General features: G+C 36.1%; 1 protein-coding gene across 31 annotated transcripts in view; it reads left to right on the forward strand.

Annotated features, from left to right (window-relative positions):
* PUM2 (pumilio RNA binding family member 2) overlaps positions 1-22,971 on the forward strand; it is a 104,891-nt gene extending 81,920 nt beyond the window's left edge. For 19 of the 31 annotated variants that reach the window (XM_063622778.1, XM_055254286.2, XM_055254277.2 and 16 more), the window contains 8 exons: positions 8,645-8,912; positions 11,594-11,723; positions 13,330-13,458; positions 15,527-15,664; positions 16,364-16,489; positions 16,720-16,841; positions 17,679-17,871; positions 20,017-22,971. In XM_063622778.1, coding sequence (XP_063478848.1) covers positions 8,645-8,912; positions 11,594-11,723; positions 13,330-13,458; positions 15,527-15,664; positions 16,364-16,489; positions 16,720-16,841; positions 17,679-17,871; positions 20,017-20,148 — 1,238 coding nt within the window. In that variant the 3' untranslated portion in view covers positions 20,149-22,971. Of the gene's footprint in view, positions 1-8,644; positions 8,913-11,593; positions 11,724-13,329; positions 13,465-15,526; positions 15,665-16,363; positions 16,490-16,719; positions 16,842-17,678; positions 17,872-20,016 lie in introns of all 31 variants that reach the window. The other 12 variants (XM_063622773.1, XM_055254282.2, XM_055254275.2 and 9 more) reach the window with 1 other exon arrangement.
* Positions 22,972-23,752: the final 781 nt, after the last annotated feature.

The raw sequence follows: 23,752 nt of genomic DNA on the forward strand, positions 1-23,752 counted from the left end.
CATGAAATCTCAGCTGAAATATTTTAAAGGAAATTCAGAAATGGCTTGCTCGTTTATTAACTTATTACCAAATGTATTAACCAAAGGAAAGAATTTAGGCCAAATCTGACAGGGTCATATGACATATGCAGGGAAAAGCCAACAGGTTCCTATTAGGCTACTCGAACTCACCCTACTACTACTTATCTTTTGCGGGGTTAGGGGTAAGTTTTTAAAAATGTTCTCGTGTCCATCAGTCACAAGAGGAGGTAGTTTTCACTAAAGATAAAAAATTGAGGCAATTTTTGAAACTATATAACATTACCCCGTTTTGATAGTGTAATGGAAATTAACAGGGTGGTTATTGATGGAAATGATGTCATAACTAGTCTGAAGACTCTGTATGTTATGTTAACTAAGTATGTTATTACTTAGTCTGTTTAAATGCTCCTTGATGAATGAGGGGAGATTATTAAATACCTTGTATGGTGATAGTCTGCGCTTTATTTTTTTAAGTTTAACCAGTAGAGACTATAATAAAAGGTAAGATTTTTAAAAATTGCTGATAGAAAAGAATCACAAGCAATAGAAACGGAAACAACAGATTTTTATTTTGTATTTTAGAACACTTGGCTTGTAATTTGCATCTAACGTTTGCTTGCATATTGTCATAAAATTAAGAGTTTTAAGGTAGTACGTTTGATATGTTTATATTTTTATATCAGCCTATTAAAATGATGTGGAAGATTATACTTTGAAATATGCGCACTTTGTTTTTTTAAACTCATTGTAGTCTTAGTCTTTCCTCCAATAAAATTGTTGTGTCTTTATATGGCAAATGTATAGTTATTATAAGTATTCTCACGCCTGTGATCCCAGCACTTTGGGAGGCCAAGGCAGGTGGATCACGAGGTCAGGAGATCAAGACCATCCTGGCTAACATGGTGAAACCCCATCTCTACTAAAAATAAAAAAAAATTAGCCAGGCGTGGTGGCGGGCACCTGTAGTCCCAGCCACTCAGGAGGCAGGAGAATGGTGTGAACCTGGGAGGCAGAGCTTGCAGTGAGCTGAGACCGCATCACTGCACTCCAGCCTGGGTGACAGAGTGGGACTCAATTTCAAAAATAATAATAATTATTATTATTATTATTAAAATTTTATTCAGTTTATACCTCATGTAGCTTCAGTCATTTTGCAGACTTAAGAATGGCATGTGAGATTAAATATTCTCTAGGAACCATAGCAGAGTATGACTGACAATTTTACATGAATTTTTTAGACATAATGGTAAACAAAAATTCAGCCTAATTATTAGCTGTACTTCTTGGATAAGTTATTTAGGTTCTCTAAGCTGCTGTCTCACAAGTAAAATGGAGATATGTCTGCCTCATAGGCTATTAAGAGGATAGCATTCTCATAAAGCAGTGTTACAAATGATGTATCATAAAATAATGGTGCAACCACCTGCCACATTTCAGAAACATAAAGATTTATACTTTAAATGCAATAGACATACAAAAAATTTTTAATTCTGAGGGAAAAAAATGAAAATGCCCCACACATTTGAGTCATTTATATATTAATCTGGAAAGAAATATTATCTTTCTGTAACTTCTGTTTTATATTTTTATTTCCGCATTCACCCTGTGTGCCTGAACGATATTAAATTTATATGACATTAAGTATTCCAGCTTGGCCTGGCACGGTGCTCACACCTGTAATCCTAGCACTTAGGGGAGGCCGAAGTGGGTGGATTGCCTGATCTCAGGAGTTCCAGACCAGCCTGGGCAACATGGTGAAACCCCGTCTCTACTAAAATACAAAATGTTAGCCGGGCATGGCAGCATACGCCTGTGGTTGCAGCTACTCTGGAGGCTGAGGCTGGAGAATTGCTAGAACCCAGGAGGCAGAGGTTGCAGTGAGCCGAGATCGTGCCACTGCACTGCAGCCTGGGTGGCAGAGCAAGACTCCATCTCTAAAAAAAAAAGAAAAAGAAAAAGAAAAGTATTCCAGCTAATATGATTGATTTTCTTGAATTAAAAAAAACAGGGTGACATTTGTATTAGTTTCCTAGGACTGCTGTAACAAATGACTACAAGTAGGTGGCTTCAAACAATAGAAATTTTTTCCACTCAGTTCTAAAGGCTGTACATCTGAAATCAAGATGTCAGCAGGACTATGCTCCAAAGGATCTAGGGGACAACCTTTCTGTCTCTTCCTAGGTTTTGGTGGTCGTTGCTGGCCATCTTTGATGTTCCTTGGCTTGTAGATACATCACTCCAGTGTCAGTATCCATCATCACATGGCATTCTCCCCATGCATCTCTAAATTTTCCATTTCTTATGAGGACAGTGATTGGATGATAACCCATCCTGATCCAATTTTAACTTGATTATATTTACAAAGACGCTTTTCCCAAAGAACGTCACATTCACAGGTACAGGGGGTTAAAACTTGAATATGTATTTGGTGGGGAATGTCGTCCCGTTTGCCCCCTGATTTCCCAAGTCTGAATCCAAAGTCTTAGCCAGTTAAGTAATGGGATAGAAGCTGGAAGAACTTTGGGCCACATAATGGAAATTTTTTTTTCCTCAATTGGATGACTTACAACATTTATAAAAACTGACTTTTTGGAGGCCACAACACAGTACAGCATTTTATGCACAATTTGCTTATCACAGTATCCAACATAAAATCTTCAACAAATGGTAGCTACCTTTTAAAAAGTTATTGTATATAGGACCATATTAATGTGCAGATAATAATGTGAGCTGGGCTCGCAGATAGTTGCCTTTTTCAACAAAATAATAAATTACTATATGCCATGGACCCTCAAGGACTAGCATGTAGTACCAACTATGGGGATTTAGAAACATGTAATCAAGATCCCAAGGCGATTCATGGGCATATTTAGAAGCACTCTTCTGTCTTTTCCCCCACTTAAGTTTTCCCACTAAAGCCAAGCAACATGCAGATAATTTTGAAAAGTAATCAGAAAATACTGAACTAAAAGTACTGAGTTGCCCTCTTTATGGAGTAGAAGTAGCTAAATGCTGTAAAATACTCTGTCCTTGTTTTAGACGTTCCCAGCTACTCCTTCTGTATCTTTGATTCTTTGCCTACTGCAGCTATCATCTTTCAATTTATTGTGATTTCCAGAACCTTGGCTTCTGAAACAATTACCTAGTAGCCTGTGTGTAGTTGTATCCTGTTCAGGACCCAAAAATGCATATATGTGTGTGTGTGTGTGTATATATATATATATTATTTTTAATGCAATAGACATACAAAAAATTTTAAATTCTGAGGGAAAAAAATGAAAATGCCCCACACATTTGCGTCATTTATATATTAATCTGGAAAGAAATACTATCTTTCCGTAACTTCTGTTTTATATTTTTATTTCAGCATTCACCCTGTGTGCATGAACTATATTAAATGTATATGACATACATATGTATATTTTGTTTGTTTGTTTTGTTTTGTTTGTTAAGACAGAGTCTTGCTCTTGCCCAAGCTAGAGTGCAGTGGTGCAATCTCTGCTCACTGTAACCTTCGCCTCCTGGGTTCAAGCAATTCTCCTGTCTCAGCCTCCCAAGTAGCTGGAAATACTGGCATACGCCACCACACCCAGCTAATGTTTTTACACATATATATAGTGGAGACGGGGTTTCACCATGTTGGCCGGGCTGGTCTTGAACTCTTAACTCTTAACCTCAAGTGATCCGCCCACCTCAACCTCCCAAAGTGCTGGGATTATAGGCCTGAGCCACTGCATGGGGCATACTTACTTTCATTTTTATTTGCAATTAGTAGTTGAAAATCTGAAATGAAGCATTAAATTATTTTTATTCTAATTAATTAGTCCCCATACTCTTCTATCGGAATATCCTTCAGGTAGATTTTCCAGAAGGAGTAATTATGTATGTCTTAAGTAAGGGTCAGGAATCTGTATTCTTAAAAGAATGTACAGGCCTCATAGATTGAGTAGCTGTCATTCTAATCTCAGAGGGTAGAAAATAATGAAAAATGAAGGCTAGACAGATTTATTTATTTTGTGGTGGTTTCACTTACAGTCTCCCCCACCACCCCCTGCCCCGCGGAGGACCTGCCTTACTTATCTCCACAGATTTTGCATCTTTGGATAAAGGTGGAACTTGTAGATACGGAGGTCTTGCCTTTCATATCCATAGGTTACACAGGGCCAAACTACTGGAGTTCAGCTTCCACAGATTTTTGGTATCTTGTGTGGGTCCTGGAACCAATTAAAGTTCTCATGAATGAACATGAAAGATGTAAATAGCACAGAATATTGGCACACTGTCATATGAGATAAGCTCTGGCCTAAGGGTCTTGGCTGACTAGCTGCATGTCCCATACCTTTTGGACCATTGGACCATAGTGACCTCATCTGTGAAATTATAGTACTGATCTACATGTCCTGTATACACTCTTAGGCAGATAGTGATTAAACAGTCATGAATGGTAGTGGGGACTGAATGACAAAATGAAAAGACCTTATCTCTTTAATACTTTTGGTGCAGAACATAGCTGCTTTTAGACTACCAGCAGCAGAAGTATGAATATGGATGATCTGTTTATGTGTTTATTTTTAGTCAATTCTGGGATAATTTGAGACTAATGGGAAAATTGCAAAACTATACCCTTCAGCCATGTTTTCCAGATGTTACCGCTTTATAACATTGGCTGTATGATTCCCTCTCCCTCTCTTCTTCCCCTCATCCACAACACTATGTGGGTTTACTTTTGAAAGGAAGTTGCAAGTGGGCCAGCGTGGTGGCTCACCTCTGTAATCTCAGCACTTTTGGAGGCCGAGGCGGGCGGATCACTTGAGGTCAGGAGTTTGAGACCAGCCTAGCCAACATGGTGAAACCCCATCTCTACTAAAAAAAATACAAAACTTAGCCGGGCATGGTGGTACGCACCTGTAATCCCAGCTACTCAGGAGGCTGAGGCAGGAGAATCGCCTGAACCCAGGAAGGGGAGATTGCAGTGAGCCAAGATTGCATCACTGCACTCCAGCCTGGGCGACAGTGAGACCCTGTCTCAAAAAAAAAAAAAAAAAAAAGGAAGTTGGAGGCATGATGTCCCTTACTCAAAAGTAACATTAGTGTATGTTTCTTGACAATAAGTATATGTTTTCCTATAACAACAATTAACTGAAGTCAGGAAATTAACACAGATAAACCACTCATCAAAGCAGCCAACTTTATTCAAACTTTGCTACTTATCACACTGATTACCTTTATAAGAAAGAGAAAGAGAGATTGATTTGGGGGGCCATTGTCAAATTGAGGATCACAGATTACTTTCATCACTGCTCTTTTCTTTAATCTTGAACTGTTTCTGTTTTTTATGACCTTGACATTTTTAAAGAGTATAGGCCTGTTTTATAGAATGTCTCTCAATCTCCAGGTACTTCAGATGACCTGCTTTCAATATTTAGACAACAAAATTTTAAATGTCTAATGTATGTTAAAAATCGGGTTTTACACACTTACTTGTAAGAGAAAAGGTATGCTTCCCTGGGTGAAATTAATTTGTGATAGTTCATCCTTTCAGTGAATTAGTTTCTGGAGAATATTTTTTTCTTTTCCTTTTTTTTTGGTGGGGGGGGTTGTTGTTTTGTTTTGTTTTGGTTTGTTTCGTTTTTGAGACATGGTCTTGCTCTTGTCCAGGCTGGAGTGCAGTGGCACAATCTCATCTCACTGCAACCTCTGCCTCCCAGGCTCAAGCGATGCTTGCAACCTCACCCTCCCCAAGTAGCTGGGACTACAGGCACACACCACCACTCCTGGCTAATTTTTGTATTTTTTATAGAGATGGGCTTTTGCCGTGTTGCCCAGGCTGGTCTCAAACTCTTGACCTCAAGCTATATGCCTGCCTCAGCCTCCCAAAAATGCTGGGATTATAGGCGTGAGCCACCGCACCTGGCCAAATTTGTGAATTTCATATATGACAAGAACACTTAGTCTTCTAGAACTGAATGTCTACGGTTTTTTAAAATTCAAGGCAGTGTAATATTATTAGACAGATATTGTATACCATGTGCACAGGAGTTCTGTTGTTAGGAGCTGATAGAATATAAATAAAAGAGTACTTAGATATGGGAGAAATTCCTGTTGCTTACTGGCAGGATATTTGGGAGGTACCAAATAAAACCGGCTTCTTCATTTCCTGGGGTGAGTATGTGTTTTGAATTTGGTATCAAAAATCTTTAATGCATTAAGGGTATGTTTGAGGTAATGATAAGAAATAGTAACAAGTAAGTGGGGTGGGGGGTATGAACAGTTAGGGTGCTACTAAGAAATTTGTGTGAAAAATAGGTTTGGAGTAATGACTTGAAAACTAGGTTGAAGATCTTAGAGCATGTACTCTTACCAGGATGTTGTGGGTTTTTATCATAAAGTGACATCATCAAAATGGACTTCGAAAGGAAAAATACAATCGATGTGTATAAAAATGGATTGGTGAATCTTAAAGTCAGCTGATTAAGAAAAAAATTTGTAACCAGATTGAAATGATAAGCAAAGCACCCCTGCCCTTCAAAAAGGGCAAGGATGCTAGAGAAAACCCAGTGGCTGTGCAGGATGTGATAAGGACCCAATTATAAAGAATCAGATGGGCTAGTGATCAGTTATTGTTATGAACAGTTAGAAATATGTAAACAAATAATGGAAGTGGAAAGGCTGGCAGTAGTGAGACAGTATTGAAACACTGAACTCTTGAACGTTTTGAATATCATGCATGGGTGCTAAGATAGTTATGTATAACTCGACCAAACAAGAATTTGATCTTAGTGATTTTGGTGTGTAAGATAGCTTGTTCAATTACACGCTTTTTTTTTTTTTTTTTTGAGACGGTTTCACTCTGGCGCCCAGGCCGGACTGCGGTGGTGCAATCTCTGCTCACTGCAACCTCCGTATCCTGGGTTCAAGCGATTCTACTGCCTCAGCCTCCTGAGTAGCTGGGATTACAGGTGCACGCCACCGTGCCCAGCTAATTTTTTTTTGTATTTTTAGTAGGGGGGGGTTTCACCGTGTTGGTCAGGCTGGTCTAGACATTGTTCTAGGCACCAAGTAGCTAGCATGTAGATTAATTTAATTTTACGGCTCTTGGATTGGAGATGGGGCTGGGGATTCAAATAAATAATGCATGATATGCTATGTAATAGGAAGTTCAATGAAAAAAAGTAAAGCTAGGACAGTAGGGACAGAAAGTGAAAGAGAAATGTTCTAACCCAATTTACCCTCCAGGATTTGACTGTTTTACTGGCCTCTGTCCTTGTAGTTCTTTTCGACCTTTAATACCTCCGTATAGCTTTGCACTGACAGTGTATCCTTGGGACCATCTCTACCCTGTGGCCTGGATTGTATATATACTACTACTATGCATAGAGTTTGCATATAATAATAGCATGATGCTGGTAGTGGATTTTGTTTTTCTGAACTCTACTAATGTGTATTTTACAACTATCTATACATTTTTCTTTTTTAAAAGGACACTGTCAAGTACTTTTAAACTGTTAATTGTAATTTAAAAAATTTCCTGCATGTATTTATTTTTATTTCTATTGACTGCTCTTTGATTTTCTTTCTTGGAATGGAATGTAAGTTAAAGATGTTTTTTATTTGTTGTAAATGATAAGGCTGTAGGAATAATAACTGCTGTTTATAAATATTATTGTTTGTGAAATAGTGGATTTATGTCATATATATATATATATATATATATATATATATTTTTTTTTTTTTTTTTTTTTTTTTTTTTTTTTTTGAGACAGAGTGTTGCTGTGTCATCCAGGCTGGAGTGCAGTAGTGTGATCTTGGTTCACTGCAACCTCCGCCTCCCCAAGCGATTCTCCTGCCTCAGCCTCCCGAGTAGCTGGGATTACAGGTGCCCGCCACCACACCTGGCTAATTTTTGTATTTTTAGTAGAGACAGGGCTTCACCACATTGGCCAGGCTGGTCTTGAACTCCTGACCTCGTGATCCGCCCTCCTTGACTTTCCAAAGTGCTGGGATTACAGGCATGAGCCACCACACCCGACCTTATGTCAGATATTTTAAATAAAAATTTTAAAAGCTTAAAATAGTGTGTAATTTAGATTTATTACTTAATATTGTGGCTTTTTAAAGTTCATACCATCAGTGGTTTAAGAATTGATTTATCTTTACATAGAAGTATATATGACTGAATGCAAAAACTACAGATTTAACACTCAATGTTACTGTGTTAGTAATGCGAATGAATTTCAGTCTATTTCAGTGGCTTAAAATGTAAGTTTGCTAGCAATTTAAACTTGCTTGTTAATGTAACTGAAAATTTTGTTGGTAGTTTCAGTGTTCTGGCATTGATAAGAGTGCATATGACACTAGATCATATAATTAAGTTTTAAACTAAGCTGCTGAAGAATAAATACACACTTATTTTTCTCATGTTTTCTAGTCTCTTTATCATATAGCCACATACATGAGGTATATGGGTGAGATTTTCCCCTCCCAATTTTAATTTTCTGTCATAACAAGTAGGAATTAGTGGGGGGAAATATTTCTTTATTGACTGAATTTGTAGCTAAAGTAAATTTTATTTGAGGAATAACTTTGTCAAAAATACTTGCTGACCATAGCTGCTTTGTTGTAGGAGGACTGACAAATGGTAGTGGTCGATATATCTCTGCAGCACCTGGAGCAGAAGCAAAATATCGAAGTGCTTCAAGCACTTCCAGTCTATTTAGCTCCAGCAGCCAGCTCTTTCCTCCTTCCCGGCTTCGGTATAATAGGTCTGATATTATGCCTTCTGGCCGCAGTAGATTATTGGAAGATTTCAGAAACAACCGCTTCCCAAACCTTCAACTTAGAGACTTGATTGGACATATAGTTGAGTTTTCTCAAGACCAGCATGGTTCTAGGTAGGTGATTATGACATTTCTCACTTCATTTTTGCTTTGGAAATTGCTGCCTTTTAAAAGCTTAAATTTTCCTGAACTTTAGTCTGCATTAAAGTTGGAAGGTTTTAAGAGCTAAAATTAATACAGATTATATATTTTTTCTTTCATGTTAGGATAAATTGTAAAAATACAGGTTTTAATTTTTTATAGTTTTCTAGTTTTTTACAGTGAGAATATTGTTATGATGAGAATATAGCAGGGCCCCCCCCCGTCCATTGGGTTATTTTGATTACATCAGCTCTGTATTACATTTGTGGGCTTAAGTGACCCTCATGGTGTGTTTAAAAAATAAAGCAAACAATGTTAAATGCCTTTGTGTTGCATTATAGGTTGGTATTCAGTGTGACTTGGTTTAGATTGAAACATTTCACATTTGTTACAGGAAAATTTGGTGCCTTTTTACATTAAAACAAATGTAATACATGAGAGATACATCTGAATTAACATAGTCAAGATAGCTTAGAAAGGAAAATAGAATTGTAACACATTTAATAAGTTTAAGATATTTTCTCTCTTTATAGCTTTAAGGTAAACCTCAAGTTTTTAAGTCATTTTAGATTAGATGGTGAACAAATTTTGTCTCCCTATATAGTCATGCATCACTTAATGATGGGGATACATTCTAGAAAATACGTTGTTGTGTGAACATTAAAGAGTGTACCTGTACAAACCTAGATGGCATAGCCTACTACACACCTACTCTGTATATTGCGCCTAGGCTGCAAATCTGTACAGCATGTCACTGTACTGAATACTGTAGGCATTTGTAACAATGGTATTTGTATACCTATGCATAATAAACAATAGAAAAGATACAGTAAAACTATAGTATAAAAGATTAAAAAATCATATGCCTGTGTAGGGGACTTACCGTGAATGGAACTTGCAGGACTGGAAGTTGCTCCGGGTGAGTGAGTGAGTGAGTGAGTTGTGAGTATATGCGAAGGCATAGGACATTACTGTACATTCCTCTAGACTTTGTAAACACTGTACACTTCAACTACACTGAATTTATTTAAAACTTTTTTAAATTAACCTTAATGTAACTTCTCCCCCCTTTGAGACAGTGTCTTACTCTGTTACCCAGGCTGGAATACAGTAGCACAATCATCACTCACTGCAACCTCAACCTCCTGGGCTCAAGCAATCCTCCCAGCTAAGCCTCCCGACTAGCTGGAACTACAGACACGCACCATCACACCTGGCTAATTACTTAAAATATTTTTGTAGATTCAGGGTCTCACTATGTTGCCCAGGCTGAGTTTACTATAACATTTGAGCTTTTTAATTGTTTTTAACTTACTGTCTCTTGTAGTAACACTTAGCTTAGAACAGAAACACATTTGTACAGCTGTACAAAAATACTTCCTTTATATGCTTATTCTATGAGACTTTTTCTGTTTACAGATTTTTTAAACTTTTTGTTAAGAACTAAGACACAAATTCATCAGTATCACTCTCTTCTAACTCCATGTCTTCTTCCACTAGGAGATCTTTAGCAGCAACACCTATGGAGCTGTCCTCTCCTATGATAACAGTGCCTTTTTCTGGAATACCTTCTGAAATCTACCTGAGGGTGTTTTACCTTTTTTTTTTTTTTTTTTTTTTAAACAAGTGGAATACACTCTAACAATAAAAAGTATACTAAATACACAAACCAGTAACTCGGTTGTTTATTATCAACTTTTTTTTTTTTTTTTTTTTTTTTTTTTTGGAGACAGAGTCTCACTCTGTCGCTTAGGCTGGAGTGCAATGGCATGATCTCGGCTCACTGCAACCTCTGCCTCCTGGGTTCAAGTGATTCTCCTGCCTTAGCCTCCTGAGTAGCTGGGCTTACAGGCGTCTGCCACCGTGCCCAACTAATTTTTATATTTTTGGTAGAGACGGGGTTTCACCATGTTGGCCAGGCTGGTCTCGAACTTCTGACCTCAAGTGATCCACCCACCTCAACCTCCCAGAGTGCTGAGATTACATGTGTGAGCCGCTGCACCCGGCCATACTATACTTTTATAAACTGACAGTGCAGTAGGTTTATGTCATCATGAACACCCGAGTGACGTATTGCACTATGATGTTATGACAGTTCCTACCCAATAGGAATTTATCTCCATTATAATCTTATGGGACCACCATTGTATATGTGGCTCATTGTCAATTGAAATGTGGTTAAGCAATATATGACTGTAGTTGGCAGTTCCTTCAGAGTAACAAATGAGCCTTGTGTCACCCAGAATGGCTATCTTGGTTAGGAATTCATTCATGTTGGATGAATTTTACTTCTAAGGGTTTCCTTTATTATGTTCTAAAAGTTAGATGTTTAGTAATACATTGTATATTATGAAAAATAAATGAATAAGCAGCAAAATTTACATAATTTTCTTATTGATTATAATGTAACCAAACCAACCTAAGAAAGATTAAACATCTGTATATCCAGTTTTTTGTCACTCTATCTTTAGATAAGGTATTATAAAGAAATGCTATATAACTTTTGTCCTTTTTGCTGTAAATTAGCTGTCTACTATATAAAGTATGTTAATATTTCTGGAAATAACTTGCAGTGCATATATGTGGAAGGGTAGGGTGTAATACTCAAGTGTATTAAAAAACATATTGTCATATTAAAAATGTTCCCTATGTAGATTCATACAGCAAAAGCTAGAGAGAGCTACTCCAGCTGAGCGACAGATGGTATTTAATGAAATTCTGCAAGCAGCCTATCAATTAATGACTGATGTTTTTGGCAACTATGTTATACAGAAGTTTTTTGAGGTAAGGATTCATGCATATTTGTATATCCACCCATCCAGCTGTTGTACACTTGATGCTAAGAAAAGCTCTGAAAGTTGGGTAAAGTCATTTTCATATAAAAAAAGAGAAGTCAGGGATAAGATATTTACAAATTATATATGTGGTAAACATTTTATCCAGGATATATTATAATGAACTCCTAAAAAGTCAACAACAAAAAGACAACCCAAATGACAAATGGACAAAGGACTTGCATAGACATTTCTCTATGTAGAATAATACAAAAGGCCAAATAGGCCATGAAAAGATGCTCATCATCCTTACTAATCAGGGAAATGCAGATCAATCTCACAATGAGATACCATTTTATACCTACTAAGATGGCTGCAATTGAAAAACATAAAATCAGAAAATAACAAACGTGGACGAGGATATGGAGAAATTAGAGCCCTCATAAATTGCTGGTGGAAATGTAAAATGGTGTAGCTGCTATGGAAAACAGTTTGGCAGTTTCTCAAAATTAAATATTGAATCACCACACAATCCAGCAATTGTACTCCTAGGGGTACAGTTGAAAGCAAATGAATTGAAAGCAGGAACTTGAACACCAGTATACATTGCATCATTATTCACAATAGCCAAAAGGCGGAAACAGCCCAAGTGTCCGTCAACAGATGAATAAATATAAGTGGTATATGTGTACATTATAGAGTATTATTCAGCCATAAAAAGGAATGACGTTCTGATACATACTACAACATGGATGGACCTTGACAATACTAACTTAAGTGAAATAAGCCACACACAAAAGGACAAACATTGATAGTGATCTACCAGTTTGAAATGTCTAGAATAACTAATAGTGGCATAAAGTAGATGAGGGCTTACTGGGCCTAGAGGAAGAAGGGTTTAGAAAGTTACCGTTTAATGGATACAGCATTTGTGTTTGAGGCCACGGAAAAGATTTGGAAACAAATAGTGATGGTGGTTGCACAACAGTGTGAATATAATTAATGCTACTCAATCACCTAGCTAAAAATGGTTCAAATGACAAGTTGTCACAAAAAAAATTTTAACATGAACCACTTTAAATGAAAATTTGCTGTTAATCCTGATTCATATTTGAAAATATAAAGCATTGGTAGTCAATCTTTGGTGAAGTAGTTAATGAATAACACTATAGTCTTTGGATTTATAGATGTGTGTTGTTTTACAGTTTAGCCAATTTTTAAATTCATAAGCATCTGTGTTATAGCTTAATGACTTTAACAATCATATCAGAATGTAGTTTGATGATTATCTGGGTGAGAGTTTTGGTGGTCAACGTATGGCTAAGAAAGTTATATATTAAAGATGAAGGGTTTTGTAAAGATGTTCACTTTAAAAGAGTTTCTTTAAAAGGTAGTTAACATATTAGTAACAAGGAAATGTTAGTAAGACTTAACCCAAAGAACTAATAAAATTATTATTGCAAACATCTCCCAGTCTGTCTTAATTAGCTTCTACCTTAAAGCCCCTGCCCTACATAATTACTGATAGAATGAATAGACTGCAAACACTGCCTTACTCAAGTTCAACAAAGCAATATTAAGGTCACTTGTTATTAATGTTATATCTTTTCTGTCAGTTTGGGAGTCTGGATCAAAAATTAGCCCTGGCTACTCGTATTCGTGGTCATGTTCTACCCTTAGCCTTGCAGATGTATGGCTGCCGTGTTATTCAGAAAGCATTAGAATCTATTTCTTCTGACCAGCAGGTAATTGTAAGTTAAGACAAAATTTTTGTATTATTTTATTCAATTTTTAAATTATTACGTTTTTAATCTTACAATAATCTTGAAGTGAAAAGACTTAAATATTTCCACAACTAGACTAAAATGTTGTTACTGTGTCCTAAATAGCAGGCTACTAATTAGAAGTCACAAAGTAGATAATTTCTAAATGAAGATATTTTAGCACCTATGTGGCAAGCAGAATGTTAAATGATGAGTGTTTTTATTACTACTTGCTTACTTGATTTTCTGCAGTGTGAGAATGCATGTTACTATTTTCCAGTGTTTATTTTGATGGTGTCTAATGTTTCTGTTATAAGAAGAAAATTTTTGGAACCAATAGCATTACTATATGTCAGTTTTATTTACATATATGAAAATGTTTTTTTAAATATATAGCCCAGCAGAAAAGTAACTTAAGAATTCTCTTGAAAAATTTATAATTTTTTTAGAAAAACAAGAACACATAAATTAAATGAGAAATATTCTGTGTTATTGGATGGAAAGTCTAAATATCTCATTAATAAAGGAATTATTGATCAAAATAATGCTTAAAATCATTTGAAATAGACAAGAATATTGAGAGTAGGGGGATGAATTTAAAAATGCTGATCCACCAGATTTTTAAAATACACTGTGAAGCAACACTAATTAGTGGGGTTATTGTATATAAGATTAAACAGACTTTTAATAAGAAATTAATGGCCCCAAGTCAATACTGTTTTCTGACTACATGGCTACTTTATATATTACAGTGAAAGCATAAGACTGAAGGAAATAATTATTTCTTAAAAGGTAATGGTAGTTTAAGTTTGGAAAGAGATTGTCTTTGACTCATACAATAAAAGAAAATTTCAATAAATACTAATATACGGATGGATGGCTATATATGTGTATATATTCATCACTGCATTAAAATCTGTGAGAAAATACTATTATTTCTCCAGAGGAAATTCTGTGTTTTACAGTAATTTTAAGATATGTCACAATGGAGAAATATAAACACATTGAATTATTTAAAAGCTTAGAAACTTCTCTGTGACAAGTTTCTAACTGGTATAGATATTTTTTAAATGTCTTTGATATTTAAAAATAAAAGCATTAGCAGTAAGTCTTTGTTGAAACAGTTAATGAATAACAGTATTGTTTGGATTCCTTTTTTTTTTTTTTTTTTTTTTGAGACAGAGTCTTGCTGTGTCGCCCAGGCTGGAATGCAGTGGCGCAATCTCGGCTTACTGCAACCTCCACCTCCCAGGTTCAAGTGATTCTCCTGCCTCAGCCTCCCAAGTAGCTGGGATTACAGACATGCGCCACCACGTCTGGCTAGTTTTTTGTATTTTTGGTAGTAACCGGAGCCATGTCGCCGGGGCTGGTCTCAAACTCCTGAGCTCAGGTGATCCACCAGCCTCAGGCTCTCAAAGTGCTGGGATTACAGGTGTGAGCCATCGCACCTGGCTATAAGCACTTTATTATAAGAGCATTTTATCAAAGAACAAAGATATCTGACATTAATTCTTCCCTTAGGGAATTATTGAGTTAATATGTAAAAATCACATAGCCCATAAGTAGTCATCAACTTCTTAGCCTTTTCTATGTACTTGATAAACTCACTCAGCCATTAAAAATAATTCCTTTGGTGGTGGAGGTGGTACTAAGTAAGGCAAAAGTGTAGAATTCTGAATTAGTCATGTTAGTTACCGCCCAATAAATATTAGCGGACGATTTACACGGTGAAGACAGTTTAAATACAGCAAGTTCAGCATCACTACGTTGTTTCAACATGCATCATTTACATTTATAATCCTGCAGTATGTTTTAGTAATTTTCACTTTTCAATGGTTTCTGCTAATTATACTACAAGAGAAAAAAATTTAAACCCTTGACAAACAGGAAATAATATTTTTGAATATATTTTTGTTCCTATCTCAGTATTTTTAATACTGAGATACATATACTGAGATTTTTAATATTTTTAATTTTTAATACTGAGGTAAAATATGCTAGTATTTTCTCGTTTGAGGTAATAATTTAAATGACATCCTGTCTTTTGCAGAGTGAAATGGTAAAGGAGCTGGATGGTCATGTGCTCAAATGTGTGAAAGATCAGAATGGAAACCATGTTGTACAAAAATGTATCGAATGTGTTCAGCCACAGTCACTGCAGTTCATCATTGATGCTTTCAAGGGACAAGTATGTTTGAGTTTTGGCCTATAATTTGTTAGCAGGGCATTATTTTAGAATTTTGAGTATCAGCATGTTTTTCATAAGTCACTAGTTAATACCCAGCACTTATATACAAAAATAGGATACGAAACAGTAAATGTACATTAATTTCTTCCTCTTTCATAGTCAGTAGATAGCTTCATTTTTCTGAAGCTGCAAAACAGAAATAGTTTAATCACATTACTTTAAGAAGTAAAGGTAATCACTGTTAGAATTATTTTTTATTTATACGCAACGATGTTTTCAGGTTTACTCAGAGAAGGGAAGGAGGTTTGGAGAAAGACGTAAGACTGTATAATAAGACAGAAAACACATAGCAATTTGTAACTAATACGTAGTAATTAATATTTCTTAATGCTGAACTACCCTTTCTCTTTTCACCCATTCATTCCCATTGTTACGTAACCTCAGGTTCAGGTAAAGTTCTGGTTAGATTCCTTTTGATCAAACATTTTCAGCTCCTAAATGGAGTGCTCCCTGTCCCCACTCTCCAGTCTTTGTTAACACGGTGGTAGTCATGTTAAATGTGAGTTCATCACCCTTCTATTTTAAACTGCTTTTAGGTGTTGTCAAAAAAAAAACAAAAACAAAAAAAACCAGTCTGCTTCATAGAACTGTTCAAAAATGTCAGAGAATACAAATTTTAATTCATCTAATTGTCCTCAGGTATTTGTGCTTTCAACTCATCCTTATGGCTGCAGAGTAATTCAGCGCATCCTAGAGCATTGCACTGCAGAACAGACCTTACCTATCTTAGAAGAACTCCACCAACATACAGAGCAGTTGGTACAGGTATAAATTCCCTAATAATTTGACATGTTTATATATTTTTGGAAATTGTTTTAATTTTTAAAAGAAATACAATTTGTTATTAAACACACTATAGAAAGAGTGAGACAAAAGCCTGTTGTGTTCTCCTAACTACACTACTGGATTTTTAGACGAAATGATTAACATGTCTGTAAAGAATATCATTCTTAAGGAATGACTTAGGGAAAGTAATTTTTAAATATCTGTCTTAGGATCAGTATGGCAATTACGTTATTCAGCATGTACTGGAACACGGTCGACCTGAAGACAAGAGCAAAATTGTTTCCGAAATCAGAGGAAAGGTTTTAGCCCTGAGTCAACACAAATTTGCCAGGTATTGCAATACTTTGTAATTTCAGGGGTCAATTCTTTCAACTCATTGACTTTTATTAGTTATCACAGAAATACGTGTAGAATGTAGCATTAAACTATAGTCTTTTTTTTTTTTTGGTATCATTGAAATGCACCTACAGAACATTGCTTTTGTTTTTTTAAAATCTACATAACAAATTTGCTTTGCCCACATATGTTCATTTATGAAATCTGTATTTGGAAAATAATTTTTCCCGACACTGGAAATGCAGATTTATTTAGTACATGTTCTTGAAAGCCTCACAGCTTTAATGATTTGGTTTTCTTTTTTTGAAGTACAATTTTAAGAGACCTGTAACCAAACTTGTGGATGTCAAAATGATGTAGGTTGTTCCATGATACCAATTTCTGTTATAAAAGTAATTGGCTGGGTACAGTGTCTCACACGTGTAATCTCAGCCAGCAGTTTGGGAGATCAAGGCAGGAGGATCAGTTGAGCCCAGGAATTCGAGATCAGCCTGGACAACATAGAGGGAGATCCTTTCTCTACAAAAAATTATCCAGGCATGGTGGCGCATGCCTGTAGTCTCAGCTATGAGGGAAGCTGAGGTGGGAGAATCACTTCAGCAAGGGAGGTCAAGGCTGCAGCGAGCAGTGATAGCGTCACTGCACTCCAGTCTGGGTGACAGAACAAGACCCTGTCTCAAAAAAAAAATAAAATAAAAGTAATCATAAGACAAGAGAATCCCATCCTGACTTCTGTTTTATTGTTCATTGGAGAAAATTCTTTCAAAAGTCAAGGAAATATTGCTGTGAAGAAAAAAATAACAAAGCTTTGTTTATCTGCTTTAATTTTTAGCAATGTAGTAGAAAAGTGCGTTACTCATGCCTCCCGTGCTGAGAGAGCTTTACTGATTGACGAGGTTTGCTGCCAGAACGATGGTCCTCACAGTGCCTTATACACCATGATGAAGGACCAGTATGCGAATTACGTGGTTCAAAAGATGATTGATATGGCTGAACCTGCTCAGAGAAAGATAATCATGCACAAGGTAATACAGCATATAACACTCAGATAACTGTTTGTCTTTGTGTTTAGGCTACACATTTAACCTCCTTGGGCTTTCATTTCTTCCTGTATGTTATAACTGGAGGAAAAATTAAAATTGATGGATATCCTTTGGCAGATATATTGGTATGCTTTCCATTTTTGTTCTTAAGGTTATCACGGCCAGGCACGGTGGCTTTTGCCTATAATTCCAGCAGACTGGGAGGCTGAGGTGACAAGATCACTTGAGCCCAGGAGTTCGAGACCAGCCTGAGCAATGTGGCAAGACCCTGCCTCTACAAAAAAAAAAAAAAACAGACAAGCATCATGGTGCAACCCTTTAGTCCCAGCTACACTTGGGAGGCTGTGGTGGGAGACCACTTGAGCCCAGGAGTTCAAGACCAGTCTGGTCAACATAGACCCCCATCTCTACAAAAAATTTAAAAATTAGCTGGGTATGACGATACATGCCTGTGGTCCCAGCTACTCAGGCAGCTGAGATGGGAGGATCGCCCGAGTCCCAGAGGTTGAGGCTACAGTGGGCTGTGTTCATGCCAGTGCACTCCAGTCTGGGCAACAGAGCAATACCCTGTCTCAAAAAATAAATCAGTCATTCAAAAGAAATGGAATCATATTCATTTCTCATCTGTTACCTATGTTTTACATTGTTCTTTTTGCCTTCATCTTATTTAACTGTACAGTTGCCCCTCAGTAACTGGGGGATTGGTTGCAGGACCCACCCACTCCTGTGCCAAAATTCACGGATGCTCAAGTCCCTTATATAAAATGGCGTATAGTATTTGCATATAACCTAAACATATCCTCCCATATACTCATCTCAAGATTACTTATGATACCTAATACAATGTAAGTGCTATGTAAATAGTCATACTGTAATGATAAGTAAAAAACCTGTTTAATACAAACTTTGTCATTTTTAAAAGTATTTTTGATCAGTGGTTGAATCCACATAGTTGCCATGCAGATGGCGGACTACGTTTAATTTACCATAATACATGGGTTGAACATTGATTTTAACCTAATACATTTTTCTAAGTAGAATTTTGTGTTTATGTTTTGGGGAGGTAGTACTAACTCATAAAATTCCCTTTAAGCTGTTTCCTCTCTGTATCCTCCTCCTAGAATCTAATAATTCTTTAAGAAATTAGTAATTGCAGCAGGAAAACTTATAAAGAAAACTAAAAGAAAGAACACTGAAAAAAACACTTATTTTGAATACTCTTGATCTGGATGTATTCATTTACAAAACGTGGAACAAATTACATAACCCCTTTGGTCCTCTCCTCATATAGAGAGAAAAATGATATCTTAGGATTCCTTCCATCTATAAAAGTGTTTTGGCCTTCTGATTTTTAAAATTCATTCAACTTGATGTAAGTTTTCCTTTCTTTTTCTTTCAAGACAGGGTGTCTGTTGCACAGGTTGGAGTGCAGTGGTGTGATCTCGGCTAACTGTAGCCTCAACCTCCTGGCTCAAGCCATCTTCCCACTTTAGTCTCCTAAGTAGCTGAGACGACAGGCATGCATGCTTATAGTTTTGTTTATATTTTGTAGAGATGGGGTCTCGCTATGTTGCCCAGTCTGGTCTCAAACTCCTGGGCTCAGGTGATCCTCCCACCTTACCCTCCCAAAGTACTGGCCTCTGAGTGTCTACCTATCTTTTAATTCAGTGTTTCTGCTGTAAACTAATGAATGTAAAAAATTGCAATCTTATTTTTAACAGCTACGTTAGTTATTTAACTGGTATCATATTTATTATATTTGGATCGTCCCTAATTGTTTAATTGTTATAAGTAGTGCTTTGTGCAGAAGTCTTTTCGTAATTTTTTTGGTGGAATAAATTCCTGGATGTGGAATTACTGGGTAACTTTCTTGCTATGTTTGGGGCCTCTGCCTGTTTCCACGTGACATAGTTAGATGTAGTGTTTTATTCATTGAACAATTTCGAGAACAGATGTTTGGAGGGATTGAGCGGATCACAACTGCTTTTGCAAAAAGTAGCATTCTTTGGATTTAAATTTTTTTAAATTGCAGTTATTCCTCTAAATTACCCAGAATTGGGGGTGCTTTTTTAAGAAATCAGAAACTAAAATGACTTAGATTTTCAAAGCAGATTATTTGTTTTTCAGATTCGACCTCACATTACTACTTTGCGCAAATACACATACGGGAAGCATATACTGGCCAAGTTGGAAAAGTATTATTTGAAGAATAGCCCGGACCTAGGACCTATTGGAGGACCACCAAATGGAATGCTGTAAATTACAAGAGCAAGAGAAAGAAGATAATTTAACCATGTGAAAAGAATTTTTTTGTGTGTGAATTATCAAAACACAACTCAACTATGAATCTTCAATTTTTTTTTAAAGCAAAACTATTTATTGACTTTATTCATCCATTTGTAAATTTTTTAAGGTTCTTGTGTATATTTGGGGGGTGGGGGATGAATTATAAATTATATTCAGCCCTGAGTGGAGACCTATCAGATTGGATTGCTGGCAAAGCACAGAATGCCTGTATATGATGTAACTGTATCAAAAATAAAAAGCTGTCACATATTTTGTAAATTTTTACCTTGTAAAGTCACAAAAATAGTTTTTAAAGGAAAAAGTACAGTATTCTTTTAATAAACTGGCTCACAGTCTGGTAGGTCTACAACCCCATAGCACAACAGGTTTATAGAGATGTATATAGAATTATAGTCCTTATTTTTTTCCTTTGCGTGAAACCTTTTATAACAGATTAACAATCAACTGCATAAATATTATTAATATTTTAAAAAGAGTTAAGTTGTATTTTGATAATTCACAAACTATCATGCAAATAACGAGCAAGCAGACAAGAATAAAGTGGTTTGAGATGAAAAGAACCTAACATTATTTACAGTAGATGTGGTTTTAATACAATTACTGCCCTAAAATGTCTCTGGCAATGTACAGAAATATTGTATATACTTACATATGTAATTGTTGTAAGAGTTAAATACAAAATCATGGTGACACTTCCAATTAAGTGCACTAAATGAAAAGTTAAGTCACTTATTAACTTTTCAGTTTGGTTTGCAATGAGAAAGAGTGGAAATTTGTATTTTGTTTTGCTTATAGAATTACAGACATGTTGAGGAAGTGTTGAGCTTTATTTTGCTTTTTCATAGAGGCAGAAAGTAGGAACCAGATAGAGATGAAAAGGGGCCACTGAAAAGTGAATTTGATAGCTCAGCATTTAAGCATGATTACATATTCAGATAGCTCTTTTTGCTTTCTATAAATATATGCATTGTGTGTGTAGTAATAGATGTAAGTTTACACTTTGAAAGGAAATCTTGTTTCAATGTTTATTATAAAAGCCTTGCTAATTTAGTAGTGATGCTTTCCTTGGTTGTACAGGTGTACATTTGTAAACCTTCATGCTGTAAATGGAATTTGTTTTATCTCTTTGGGATACATTTGCATTTTAGTGTACATTTACGTCCCTGCCCTCTTTGACCTGGCAATATAGTGTTGTATAATGTAAATTTATTTCTCCAAATCGAGAGTGATTTTTTAAAAATTTTTTATCTTTATATGGTTTCAGAAGTATGAACCAGCTTTCTTTTTATTATTGTGAGATCATTTTGTTTTATAACATAGTTGTTGACTGTTAATATGGACATGCTAGAATTTGGATCACTTTCAATTGAAGTCAGGGTATTGTGCATAATAGAAAGTATTGGACTGAGATATTTGGTTACCATGGAGGCCAATGCTTTTTTTCATCTTATTAAATGTGATGTGACTTTTTTCTTTGTACAGAAGAGTACTGTATTTTTGAATAGCCTACTCCCAAGTAAGAGCAAATCTGTATGATAACATTTTTTCCTCTGGACATAAGACATAACAGTAACACGATGTACATTTACAAGCGGCCTTATGTACATTTCCCAACAATCTTTTTAAGGCAAAATTGTGACCATATGTGTATAATTAAAATCGTTTTTAATCCTTTGCCTATGAAAATATTTTGGAAAAAAACTTGCTGTGTATATTCAGTTTCTGAAAGATAAAGTGCTTTGTATTTTGTTGAAGTCAGTATTTTGTATAAACATTTATGTTGACCCACTTATGTTTAGTGCTGAAAACTAAAATGAACATGCTATCTGTCAGCTGAATATGGAAGAGATCTTTTTTTACTAGAGATCTGCAGAAGAAAAGCAAGGGGATCTAAAGGTTTTATCACTTAGTTGTTCATATTATGAACCTAAAAATAATGGCATAAAATTTGGGGATGCCAGGCATACTTTTTCATGTTTGGTGTTTAGTTATTTTACTTTTCTAACCCAACATTCCTTGGTGAGACCATTAAATCCAAACACTTGTCACCGTTCCTTCTCATAGTCACACTGGGTCATCAGCATGTCCCAGTCACTGCAGCAACACCTTGTGTGTGTTTGTTTCATTTTTTTTAAACCCACACAAAGCCGCTCTCTCACTTTTTCCTACTTTACCAACCTCAGAGTATTTTGGCCCGTGTCGAACTTTTGTTCTCAGCATCAGCCCGTGGTTTCAGGATCAAAGCTGTCATGTTGGAGATGGGTAATGGTTTTCCTGTCTTTGTACAGTTGAATTCCTAGTTTTCCTTCATCCTTGCCCTCTGTTGGCACAGGCATTCTCTCTGCAATTTTAAAAAATGACAAGTAGAGAATATTACATTGAGAAACTAAACCCTCTTCTTGGGGTTCTGGTATTCCCATTTGTCCTAGTGCTGACAACCCAATCTTCCCAATACTTTCAGGCCTGCTCTACAAAAATACCTGTTCTTGTAGAAATTTTACAGTCTGCCATTTTGGGTGCCCACCCCAATTTTTACCTTTTAGTAAGTTGGCATGAAATTTTGGTAAAATCTGAAAATCACATTTCAGAATAAAACAATTGGGCAAAACTACCTAGGCTTTACTCTTGAGTGTCTCCTTTTGATAGGGATTGTTTCTGGACCAGTTTGTCTAAGTCCTGGCTCTTATTGGTTCATATGAAATAATGTTCACTTCTTTGTATATTATGTATAAATCAGAAAATGAAAAATGTGTGAATAACATTGTATGAAATAAACCTGGTCTTGTGTTTTTCTCTAGATAAAATACCCCTCTGTACCTCAGTTATAACTTAAGATTGATTGCCCATTCAGGTTTACTCTGATGTAAGGAAAACAAATACATTTGTAACACGTGGGTGCTGTTCTGGAGCCACTGATTCCTGTGATGGGATTAATTCCATCCTTTGATTAGTATTTAGGATCTATAACTGCATACTTCATAGGATAAAACTTTTAGCCTGTTTCCACATGAACTTGAGGCAGTGTTGTCTAAAGGTAAACAATTTAAGTTCAGATGTGGATTTAAAGTTTACCTTATTATTTACACACCTTGTGAACTTACCTAAACCTTGAGCCTTTAATCTGTATCAAGGGATACTACTACTTAACTCATTAATTTTAAGAATTGAGAATATACAAAAAGATACCTAGAACCTATTTTTTTTTTTTTAAGAGATGGATTCTTGCCATATTGGTCAGATTGGTCTTGAACTTCTGGCCTCAAGTGGTCTTTTTACTTTGGCCTCCCAAAGTGCTGGGATTACAGGCATGAGCCACTATGCCTGGCCAAAAACCTAATTCTTTGTTGTTTTTTTTTTTTTTTTGAGACGAAGTCTCGCACTGTCGCCCAGGCTGGAGTGCGATTGCGCGATCTCGGCTCACTGCAACCTCTGCCTCCCAGCTTCAAGTGATTCTTCTGCCTCAGCCTCTGGAGTGGCTGGGACTACAGGCGCACACCATCACCCAGCTGATATTTGTATTTTTAGTAGAGATGGAGTTTCACCATATTGGCCAGGC

The sequence above is a fragment of the Symphalangus syndactylus genome, chromosome 18 (assembly GCF_028878055.3).
Source record: "Symphalangus syndactylus isolate Jambi chromosome 18, NHGRI_mSymSyn1-v2.1_pri, whole genome shotgun sequence".
Classification (NCBI taxonomy): domain Eukaryota; kingdom Metazoa; phylum Chordata; class Mammalia; order Primates; family Hylobatidae; genus Symphalangus; species Symphalangus syndactylus.